Genomic DNA, 12,068 nt, shown 5'->3' with positions numbered 1-12,068 from the left:
TAAACAGGATCCATTGTCGGAGGTCAAAGGGGCACCACAAATAGCTAGCCAAGTATCTGAAACCTTATTTGGGGATTTAGATAATCCAAATGAGATGTTTAACATATCATCCATCATTGTAGCACAGCAAGCTGATCCAGACATATACTGAATAGCACAGATGGCTCTGTCAGAAGCTGAGGTGAAAGGAGTTCCGGAAGGCTATTATATGGCAAATGGGGTTTTGGAGGAGGAACTGGAGACCACTTCATAGGCCTGCTGACAAAGACTGGACAGCTGTTGAACAGATAGCGGTACCACCTAAATATCGACCAGGATTATTAAGGTTAGCACACAACATTCCTTTTGCAGGACATAGGGAAATTTGGAAGACCAAATCACACATAAGCAAGCATTATTACTGGCCAGGTATTACAGAGGATATTAGACAATTTTGCAGGGCATGCCACACATGTCAAATGGTGGGAAAACCACAACCTACCATAAAACCAGAGGATGAAATATTAGTGTTGTTACCATCACAGGGAGAATCAGTAAAAGCATGGTTCAGTGGCCCATATAGAGTGATCAAAAGAGCGGGTATTGACACCCCTGACCGCCGGAAGAAGAACCGGTTGTGTCACATTAATATGCTCAAACCATATTTCCGCAGGGCGGAGGATAAGCCAGTACAGGTATGTCAGGTAATCGGGACTGTGGAAAAGGAAAAGGATAGTGAGGATGAGGCAGAAGAAGTAGGCCTAAGGAACTCTCTGATTGAACCTCCATCTATCCATCAGCGAATGCAGAATGGCTAGGAAAATTAAACAATAGGCTTTTACACTTAGAGGCAAAATAACGTGAAGTCCTAACAAGGGTTTTCACAATGTTTCAAAAAGTTTGTAGGGTTAAGCCAGGATGTACAACCTTAGCCACACATGCTGTGGGTATAGGGGGAACCATTCCTTTAAAACAACATCCTTGTTGCTTAGGTCCAGACAGACAGGCCCAAGTGGAATCAGTGGTACAATGCATGCTGAAAGGCAGCTTAGATGAACCCAGTCAGGACAGCTGGAATTCACAGATGGTTTTGATGTATTAACCTGGTGGATCGGCTTAAACTTGTATAGACTCTAGAAAAGTCACTGTGGTAAAGAAGGCAGACTCCTACCCAAATTCTCATTTCAAGGACTGTATGGACAGAGTGGGCAACACAATGTGTCTTAAAGAGAGAGATGTGTCAGAGGGATACTGTCAAATTTCTTGGACACCCCAGGGTAAGAAAAATCAACTTCTGTTACACCGGACAGGGTTTTCCAGTGTCAAGTGATGCCACATAGGTTAAGGGATGCTCAAGAGATTTCTCAGGGAATAGTAAACCCAGTATTGGTCACTGCTCCTAGCTGCGCAGTTCACCTGGCTGAGGTGATAGACAATAGGGACTCTTGGAAGGAAAGCACGAAACAATTGGAAGACTATGCTTGGAAATTTAAAAGGGGACAACCATTTGAAAATGTAAAGCCGAAATGTTCTGGTGGAACGTGTTGCTGCAGTCTTAACATTTTTGAAAAGTGCATGCCTATAAATGCAAAAAAAAAGTTAGCATTTTTTTTCAAATTGTATTTTTTACCCATTGTAATGAAACACATTTCAGGAATGGCATTTCATTCCATCAGGGGCAGAGGTGTCATGATCCTGTCTTTTTTTTCTCTCAGGGAGGTATGTGGCATGTCTTTAAGACAGAAAAGGATCAGTACTGCTTTAAGAACCAGCAAGCCTCAGTAGTTGGAGAAAATGCATTTTGTTTACCATTGGATACAGCCATTTGGAGACTGCAATTCAAAGGGTGCATTCTCGTTACCTTGGATACTGCCACTTGGACTGAGTATCAAGCGATACATTTGTTACAATTCAATTTTAGCTGACGACAGCCTATTCTAACAAAACACAGATAGACAGCTGGTGTTAGCACCTGAAAGAAGAGCTCTCAGCCATTTAAAGTGAAAGAAGAGAATTCTGAATGTTTAATTATTATTATCTCTCAAAATTCTAGAAAAGTCAAGCCAAAACAGAGATCTCTGATAATTTAAACTGAAGGAAAGGAAGTTAGACTATGACAATCTTTTATCCCTCAAAAACTCTAAAGTCAGATTGATTCATTTAAAAAGTGTTTTCAAGTCGTTAATTGTTGAAATTCGCTGGAGAAGGAAAGCATCACTTACTGCTGGAATTAGACTATGAACTGTTCTACTGCGGGAGAACCTTTTGTCCCCATCGGACGGCTATGAGGACTTCAAGTGACATTGGACTGTAAATTTGCAAGGACTCTAATTATTTCTATTTTAAATGTTGTTTATATCTTCATAATGTTTAAGAGTTTAGTTTTTTTAATTAAACAGTTAATTTGTTGATTTAAAGACACCTGTTTCGGTTAGCCTCATTCGGGGTTAATAGATGGTACAATTTGGCTGGGTCTTTCTTTAATTTGGAAAGAACAAAAATGATATGGTAGGCAATCTGTGGAGGGACGGGATTGAATTAACAGTGCGGTTGTCTCACCACAATCAGAATCGCATATTTTGATTAGGGGCTTTGACTGGAGTGGTCAGTCATAACAAAATGCATGCATCTGAAATATCATTGCTGCAATTTTAGTTGTGAAACTGGTTACTGCTTCCACCACAACAAAAGGAGGAAGAACTTTAAACAAAGACATAAAGTGTTCTCAAGTTGGTTTCCCAAGGCATAATTAGCCGTCAGTGCTAATTACCTGTCATTTTTGACAGCTGTTCCAATTCTGCAGCTGCACTTGGTCCAAATGCTATAGTGTGGATAACAGCACCACTTTCTTCCACCTCTGTGAAGCAATTGCTTATTCCACTGTCCTCTCCATCAGTCAGCAAGACAATTTCATCACCACTTGTAGCACTGTCATCACCACGAAGTACCTGCAAATCAATTAGTTATCATTAACTTGGGAAAAATGTAACAACTCAAAATAATGAATTATGAAAATGTCCTTGTGCTTTTCAGATCTTACCTGAAAGCCAGACTGAACTCCTGCACAGATATTTGTTCCTCCATTAGCTGATGTAGGTAGCTGTTGTGCGAGTTCATTCCTCACCTCATCATCAACAATTGCTTTCAAATTTGCTTCAATATTTGCACCACTGCTAAAAGTGACAATTCCAACATGTGATTTTGGTTCAATGATCTGCAGTAAGAATATCTCAGCAGCTTGTCGGAGTCTGTTAATACGATTCTCCTATTGAATAAAAAGAAGACAATTTAGAGATACAGCACTGAAACAGGCCCTTTGGTCGACTGAGTCTGTGCCGACCAACAACCACCCATTTATTCTAATCGTACAATAATCCCACATTCCCACACTAGGGGCAATTTACAATGGCCAATTTACCTATTAACCTGCAAGTCTTTGGCTGTGGGAGGAAACCGGAGCACCCGGCAGAAACCCACGTGGTCACAGGGAGAACTTGCAAATTCCGCACAGGCAGTACCCAGAACTGAGCCCAGATGGCTGGAGCTGTGAGGCTGCGTTGCTAACCACTGCACCACTGTGCCACAATGCAATGCTGCATGTCTCGACAGTATTTAAAAAATAAACCTTGAAAATAATAATTTAAAGTTATTGTTGATCAAGCAGACTGCTTTGCTCTGGATGGTGTCGAGCTTCTTCTTCAGTGTTGTTTCAGCTGCACTCATCCAGGAAAGTGGAGAACATTCCTGATTTGTGCCTTGTACGATGCAGAGAGGATTTGGGAATCAGGAGGTGACCACTCACCACAGAATAACCAGCTTCTGACCTCCTCTAGTTTGCTGTGTGAAGCCACGCAACAGCACAGACTGGAGTCCAAATGAACACTTTCTGTGAAATAAACTTTACAAAAGGATTTACCGAGCCCATGCTTCCAGAAACATCAAGGACTAAGCAGAGCACACGGTCTTTGGCCTGTAGAAGTGTAAATGTCGGCAGCACTGAACCAATATGGGGTGGGGAATTGTCTCTGAAATCTCCTGACTTGCTGATCACATCCCAAGTGCTCCTGTGATTGCACATTTTGTTTTGCATGTTTGGTGCTTCAGGATTGTGAGTCCGATCATTACAGAATTCAAACACCTGGATATTAAAACAAAAGATGCATCGGGTTAAAGGGGCTGTGACTAGAACTGGGAAAAAACACTCACCTTAAAAATGCGAAGCAAAGTCTTGTAAAACATAACAATCTACAATGTATTAAATTTTAGTGAGGCTTCAATTTATGACCTCCTGAGTTAGAATTACGAGTGCTGCCATTGAACCAAACTGACACATTACGGGGGTCATTTTACACCTGGGGGTTAATGTGTCAGAGCCATCACCTGCCCCTTTGTAGAACCCACTGAATTGACATCCCATTGATTTCAATAGAGATCAGGTGGGTTCTTGAACAGGAAGGATTCCTCACTGCCTGGTGTACACCTGGGCGCAAAGTTGAAAACCGACCCCATAATGTGTTGATAACATTCGAATATGTATTTGTAAACAAGCAAAACAAATGCTTTTCATGAAATCCCTGGTTATAGTTAATAACTTGCTCACAACAACAGGTGCACACTGTCCTCCCCCAACCAATGGTATCTGATAATGTAAAAGTGGCAAACTCTGTTAACACTGTCCAGGGCCCGACTCCACACGTCCTGAAAGAAGAAGCTGGAGGCATGGAAATTGCAGGGATTTTCTCCTGGCCTTCTAATGGAGACCAGTCACTCCTAATCTGCAGTGAACAGGGGACAGTGATGCTCAGAGATTGCGGTTCTCCAGTAAAGTGAAGCTGTCCCAGAGCAACATCACCAATACAAAGACACCATTTAAAGAAAATATATGTATTGTTTCATATATATTCATAGTCACTCTTAGGATGCGGGTGTCACTGGCAAGGCCAGCATTTATTGCCCATCCCGAAATGCCCTTGAGAAAGTGGTGGTGAGCTGCCTTCTTGAACAGCCGCAGTCCATGTTGTGAATCACAATGCAGTTAGGCAGGAGGTCCAGTATTTGTCCCAGAGCTGATGAAGGAACAGTGACATATTTCCAAGTCAAGATGTTATGGGATTTGGAGGGTGTTCCCATGCACCAGCTTCCCCTTCCTAGGTGGTGGATGTGACGGAGGTGTTGTTGAAAAAGCCTTGGTGAGTTGCTGCAGTGCATCCTGTAGATAGTTTACATTGCAGCTATAGTGGGCTGGTGATGGAGAGAGTGAATGTTTAAGGTAGTGTTTAGGCTGCCGATCAAATGTCCTGGATGGTGTTGAGCTTCTTGTGTGTTGTTACAGTTACATTCATCCAGGCACACGGAGAGTTTTCCATCTCGCTTCTGACCTGTGCCTTGAAGGTGATGGAGAGGCTTTGAGAAATCAGGAGGTGAGCCATTCATCGGAGACTACACAGTCTCTGACTGTCTGTAATAGCCACAGCATTTATGTGGCTGGTCCAGTTAATTTCTGGTCAATGGCAATCGTCAGGGTGTTTATAGTGTGGAATTCGGCAATGGTAATGACGTTGAATGCCAAGACAAGCTCGTTAGACTCTCTCTTAATGGAGATGATTGCCTGGCACTTGTATAGCACCAAAGTTATTTGCCACATTTCAGCCCAACCCTGTATGTTGTCCAGGACTTGTTGCATGCTGCCACTGATTACTTCATTACCTGAATAATAATGAATCTAATTGAAGACTATGCAATCATCAGTAAACATACTCACTCTGTCCTTATAATGAAAGGAAAGTTATTGATGAAGCAGCTGAAAATAATTGGGCCTAGGAGCCTGTCCTATAACAATGTCCTGGGGCTCATATGATAAGTTGAGTAAGAATGGCTGGAACACAACTGGTTTGACTTACATTTGATAGTCCCTGTATGTACATTATTGAAGCGGTTGAAGTCTGTCTTCTGTCTGGAAAGAACTTACAATCATCTTTCGGCAACCCTGTGTTGGGATCAATGGCGCACAGTGAACAGGAGCTGTCAGTGCAATTAGCAATGTTTCCTGTTATTCCTTTTGAACATCTGAAAGCCAAAATAATAGGAATAATTCTTTGATTGCGAGTAACATTTCTGTAATGAGAAATCATTACGGAGACATGGTTACAGGTTGGTCACGACTGGGAGTTAAATATCCAGGGATACCAGACTATTCGGAAGGACAGACAGGAAGGTAAGGGAGGTGGTGTAGCTCTGATATTCAAGGACGACATCAGGGCGGTGCTGAGAGATGATACAGGTTCTATGGAGAATGAGGTTGAATCCATTTGGGTGGAAATTAGAAACTCTAAGAAGAAAAAGTCATTGATAGGCGTAGTCTATAGGCCACCAAATAATAACATCACATTGGGGCGGGCAATAAACAAAGAAATAACTAATGCCTGTAAAAATGGTACGGCAATTATCATGGGGGATTTTAATCTACATGTAGATTGGTCGAACCAGCTCAGTCAGGCTAGCCTTGAGGAGGAGTTCTTTGAGTGTATCCGTGATAGTTTTCTTGAACAGTATGTAATGGAACCGACGAGGGAGCAAGCTATCCTAGATCTAGTCCTGTGTAATGATACAGGAATAATTAATGACCTCATAGTTAGGGATCCTCTTGGAAGGAGTGATCACAGTATGGTTGAATTTAGAATACAGATGGAGAGTGTGAAGATAAAATCCAATACCAGGGTCCTGCGCTTGAACAAGGGGGACTACAATAGAATGAGGGAGGACTTGGCTAAAGTAGACTGGAAACAAAGATTTTATGGTGGGACAGTTGACGAGCAGTGGAGGACTTTCAAAGCAATTTTTCAAAGTGCTCAGCAAAAGTATATTCCAGTGAAAAGGAAGGACTGGAAGAAAAGGGGTAATCTGCCATGGGTGTCTAAGGAAATAAGGGAGGCTATCAAATTGAAAGAGAAGGCATACAAAGTGGCCAAAAACAGCATGAAACTAGAAGATTGGGAAAACTTTAAAGGTCAACAGAAAGCCACAAAAAGAGCTATAAAGAAAAGTAAGATAGAACATGAGAAAAAACTAGCACAGAATATAAAGACAGATAGCAAATGTTTCTATAAATATATAAAACAAAAAAGAGTGGCTAAAGTAAACGTTGGTCCTTTAGAGGATGAGAAGGGGAATTTAGTTATGGGATATGATGAAATGGCCGAGGCATTGAACAGGTATTTTGTATCGGTCTTCACAGTGGAGGACATTAATAACATGCCAGTAATTGACAAAGAGACGAACGTAGGTGAGGACCTGGAAACAATCATTATTACGGAAGAGGTAGTGTTGGGCAAGCTAATGGAGCTAAGGATTGATAAGTCTCCTGGCCCTGATGGAATGCATCCCAGGGTACTAAAAGAGATGGCAGGTGCACTGGCAGTAATTTTCCAAAATTCGCTGGACTCTGGGGTAGTCCCAGCAGATTGGAAAACAGCAGATGTGACGCCACTGTTTAAAAAGGGAGGTAGACAAAAGATGGGGAATTATAGACCGGTTAGCTTAACCTCTGTCGTGGGGAAGATGCTTGAGTCTATTATCAAGTAAGAAATAGCAGGGCATCTCGATCGAAATTGTCCCATTGGGCAGACGCAACATGGGTTCATGAAGGGCAGGTCATGCTTGACAAATCTTTTGGAATTCTATGATGACATTACGAGCAAGGTGGACAATGGGGACCCAGTGGATGTGGTGTACCTAGATTTCCAAAAGGCCTTCGACAAGGTGCCGCACAAAAGGCTGCTGCATAAGATAAGGATGCATGGCGTTAGGGGTAAAGTATTAGCATGGATAGAGGATTGGTTGACTAACAGGAAGCAGAGAGTGGGGATAAATGAGTGCTATTCTGGTTGGCAATCAGTCACTAGTGGTGTGCCTCAGGGATCGGTGTTGGGACCGCAATTATTTACAATTTATATAGATGATTTGGAGTTGGGGACCACGTGTAGGGTGTCAAATTTTGCAGATGACACTAAGATGAGTGGCAGAGCAAAGTGTGCAGATGACTGTGAAACTTTGCAGAGGAACATAGATACATTGAGTGAGTGGGCAAAGGTCTGGCAGATGGAATACAATGTTAATAAATGTGAAGTCATTCATTTCGGTAGGAGTAACAGTAAAAAGGATTATTACTTGAATGGTAAAAACTTGCGGCATGCTGCTATGCAGAGGGACCTGGGTGTCCTTGTGCATGAATCGCAGAAGGTTGGTCTGCAGGTACAGCAAGTAATTTGGAAGGTAAATGGAATTTTGTCCTTCATTGCTAAAGGGATTGAGTTTAAAAGCAGAGAGGTTATGTTGCAGCTGTATAAGGTACTGGTGAGGCCGCACCTGGAGTACTGTGTGCAGTTTTGGTCTCCTTACTTGAGAAAGGATGTGCTGGCCCTGGAGAGGGTGCAGAGGAGGTTGATTCCGGAGTTGAGGGGATTGGCTTATGAGGAGAGACTGAGTAGATTGGGATTATATTCATTGGAATTCAGAAGAATGAGGGGGGATCTTATAGAAACATATAAAATTATGAAGGGAATAGATAAGATACAAGTAGAGAGGATGTTTCCACTGGCAGGTGAAGCTAGGACAAGAGGGCATAGCCTCAAGATTAGAGGGAGCAGATTTAGGACTGAATTAAGAAGGAACTTCTTCACCCAGAGGGTTGTTAATCTATGGAATTCCTTGCCCAGTGAAGTAGTTGACGCTTCTTCAGTAAACGTTTTTATAGCTAAGGTAGATATCTTTTTGAACAATAAGGAATTAGGGGATACGGTGAGAGCGCGGGTAAGTGGATCTGAGTCCACGAAAAGTTCAGCCATGATCTTATTGAATGGCGGAGCAGGCTCGAGAGGCCGGACGGCCTACTCCTGCTCCTAGTTCTTATGATCTTATGAAGATAGAAACATAGAAACATGGAAAATTTACTGCACAGTAGGAGGCCATTCAGCCTATCATGTCCTTGGTGGCTATAAAAGAGCTGTACAGCCTAATCCCACTTTCCAGTTCCTGGTCCATAGCCCTGTTCATTACAACACTTCAAGTGCACATCCAAGTATTTATAAAATATTATGAGGGTTTCTACCTCTACCACCATTTCAGACAGTGAGCTCCAGATCCCCACCACCTCTGCATCAATTATTTCTTCTCACTTCCCTCTAAACCTTCTGCTAATTACTTTATATCCATGCCCCTTGGTTAATGATCTCTCTGCTTAAGGAAATAGGTCCTTCCTAGTCATTCTACCTCGGCCCTTCATAATGCTGTACAATTCAGTTAAATGTCCCCTCATCCCCTTTGTTACATAGAAAACAACCCCAGCCTATCCAATCTTTCCTCATAGATAAAATTCTCCATTTCTGGCAACAATCTTGTAAATCTCCTCTGTCGCATCTCTCGTGCCATCACATCCTTCCTGTAATGCAAAGATCAGAACTGTATACAGAACTTTAGATGTGGCCTGACTAGTTATACAGTTCTAGCATAATCTCCCTACTCCTATATTCTATGCCTCTGCTAATAAAGGCAAGTACTCCATATGCCTTCTTAACCACCTTACCTACATTTCTTGGATAGACATGCACTGCAAGGCCCCTCTGTTCCTTCTCATTTCTCGGCTTTGTACCATTTATTGTGTAATGCCTTGCCTGGTTTGCCCTCCCCTAATGCATTGCCTCACACTTCTCTGGATTGAATTCAATTTGTCATTTTTCTACCCCTCTGACTAGTCCATTGATATCTTCCTGCAGTCTACAGCTTTCTTCTTCAATAGCAGCCACACAGCCAATTTTTGTATCACCAGGAAACTTCTTAATTATGCTCCCCACATTCAAGTCTAAATCATTGATATATTTCATGAAAAGTAAGGGATCTAGTACTAAGTGCTGCAGAACCCCACTGTAAACATCCTTCCAGGCACAAAAATCCCATTGACCATTACCCTTTGTTTCCTAAAACTGGGCCAACTTTTGATCCAACCTGCCCTTGGATCCAATGGTCTTTTACTTTTCTGGGCAGTCTGCCATGCAGGACCTTGTCAAAACCCTTGCTAAAATCCAAGTAGACTACATTAAATGCACTACCGTCATCAACCCTCCATGTTACCTCCTCAAAAAATTAGATCAAGTTAGTCACACATGGCATTCCTTTGACAAATCCATGTCCTTGACTAATATGTGCCTTTCTGAATGATGATTTATACTGTCCCTCAGAACCTTTTCCAATAATTTTTCCCAACACCATGATTTGACCTGTTTATTTAGAAAAGATCTGAAGCAGTGGAAAATCCTTCAGGCGGAGTTGTCGCTCCACACATTTGTCCCTCTAGGTTATGTTATGTATATTGTAGTACCCTGAATTACATACAATAATGAGGCTCCCATCTGATTCAGATGGGCACTTGATCTGTCCAGAGGAAGGGCCTGGGGAAAATGGTCATGAGTCATTCTGTATTCCACAGCTGAGAATCCCACATTGTATTATTGATAGTGGTTAGGAGGCTTTGCAGCTCGGAAGAGTTTCACCAGCTTCATTGACAATTGTAGACAGCAAAACAAGTCCTTCCCATCCATGGCAATGCACCCCACCAGGCTACCTGAGCAATTTGCTGCCTTAACTGTATCAGCACATCTAATGCAGCAGAGCACAAGAATGGAGAGACATAAAAACAGAAAGTGCTTGAAAAACTCAGCAGGTCTGGCAGCATCTGTGGAGAGAGAAGCAGAGTTAACATTTCAGGTCAGTGATCCTTCTTCAGAACTGGCAGATATAAGAAATGTAAAGGATTTTAAGCAAATAAAGTGGAGGTAGGGCAAGAGATAACAAACTAAAAGGTATTGATAGGAAAAGGTCACAGAATAGCTGACCAGAAGGTCATGGAGCAAAGGCAAACAAGATGTTAATGGTGTGCTGAAAGACAAAGCATTAGTACAGATAGGGTGTTATTGGACTGAAAACTGAACAGCCACAAGCACAAACATGAAGAAAACAGTGGGTAAGCACAGTAGAAACAAACTGAACAAACTAAAATAAGATAAACACAAAAAATAAAAGAAGAAAGAAAAAATAACTAAAGATGAAAGTAAAATGGGGGGCCCATCATGCTCTGAAATTATTGAACTAAATGTTCAGTCTGGCAGTAAATGAGATGCTGTTCCTCGAGCTTGCATTGATATTCCCTGGAACACTGCAGCAATCCCAGGACAGAGATGTGAGCATGAGAACAGGAGGTGCGTGTTGAAATGGCCAGCAACTGGAAGCTCGAGGTCCTGCTTGCGGACTGAGCAGAGGTGTTCCGCAAAACAGTCACCCAGTCTCCGTTTGGTCTCCCCAATGTAGAGGAGACCACATTGTGAGCAACAAATACAGTATACTACATTGAAAGAGGTACAAGTAAATCACTGCTTGAGCTGAAAGGAGTATTTGGGGCCTTGGATAGTGAGGAGAGAGGAGGTAAATGGGCAGGTATTACACCTCCTGCGCTTGCAGGGGAAGGTGCCGTGGGAAGGGGACAAGGTGGTGAGGGTAATGGAGGAGTGGACCAGGGTGTCACAGAGGGAACAATCCCGTCGGTTGCTGACAGGGGAAGATGCGTTTGGTAGTGGCATCACGCTGGAGGTGGCGGAAATGGTGGTGACTGATCCTTAGGATATGGAGACTGATGGAGTGGAAAGTGAGGACAAGGGGAACCCTGACCCGGTTCTAGGAGGGAGGGGAATGGGGGAGAGTAGAGGTGTGGGAAATGGGCTGGACGCGGTTGAGGGCCCTGTCAACCACAGTTGGGGAGAATCCTCGGTTGAGGAAAAAGGAAGACATATCAGAAGCGCTGTCATGGAAGGTAGCATCATCAGAACAGATACGTCGGAGATGGAGAAACTGGGAGAATGGAATGGAGTCCTTACAGGAGGCAGGGTGTGAAGAAGTATAGTTGAGGTAGCTGTGGGACTTGCTGAGCTGATAATGAATATTGGTAGACAGCCTAACCCCAGAGATGGAGACAGAGAAGTCAAGGAAGGGAAGTGTCGGAGATGGACCATGTAAAGGTGAGAGAAGGGTGAAAATTAGAAGCA

General features: G+C 42.7%; 1 protein-coding gene across 1 annotated transcript in view; it reads right to left on the bottom strand.

Annotated features, from left to right (window-relative positions):
* LOC137373183 (calcium-activated chloride channel regulator 1-like) overlaps positions 1–12,068 on the bottom strand; it is a 59,137-nt gene that overhangs the window by 21,276 nt on the left and 25,793 nt on the right. The window contains 4 exon segments of the mRNA XM_068038039.1: positions 2,750–2,927; positions 3,020–3,244; positions 3,896–4,117; positions 5,880–6,045. Of these exon segments, the coding sequence (XP_067894140.1) occupies positions 2,750–2,927; positions 3,020–3,244; positions 3,896–4,117; positions 5,880–6,045 (791 nt within the window).

The sequence above is a fragment of the Heterodontus francisci genome, chromosome 8, assembly GCF_036365525.1.
Source record: "Heterodontus francisci isolate sHetFra1 chromosome 8, sHetFra1.hap1, whole genome shotgun sequence".
In the NCBI taxonomy this organism is placed as follows: domain Eukaryota; kingdom Metazoa; phylum Chordata; class Chondrichthyes; order Heterodontiformes; family Heterodontidae; genus Heterodontus; species Heterodontus francisci.
This window is presented reverse-complemented; position numbering and strand designations above follow the sequence as displayed.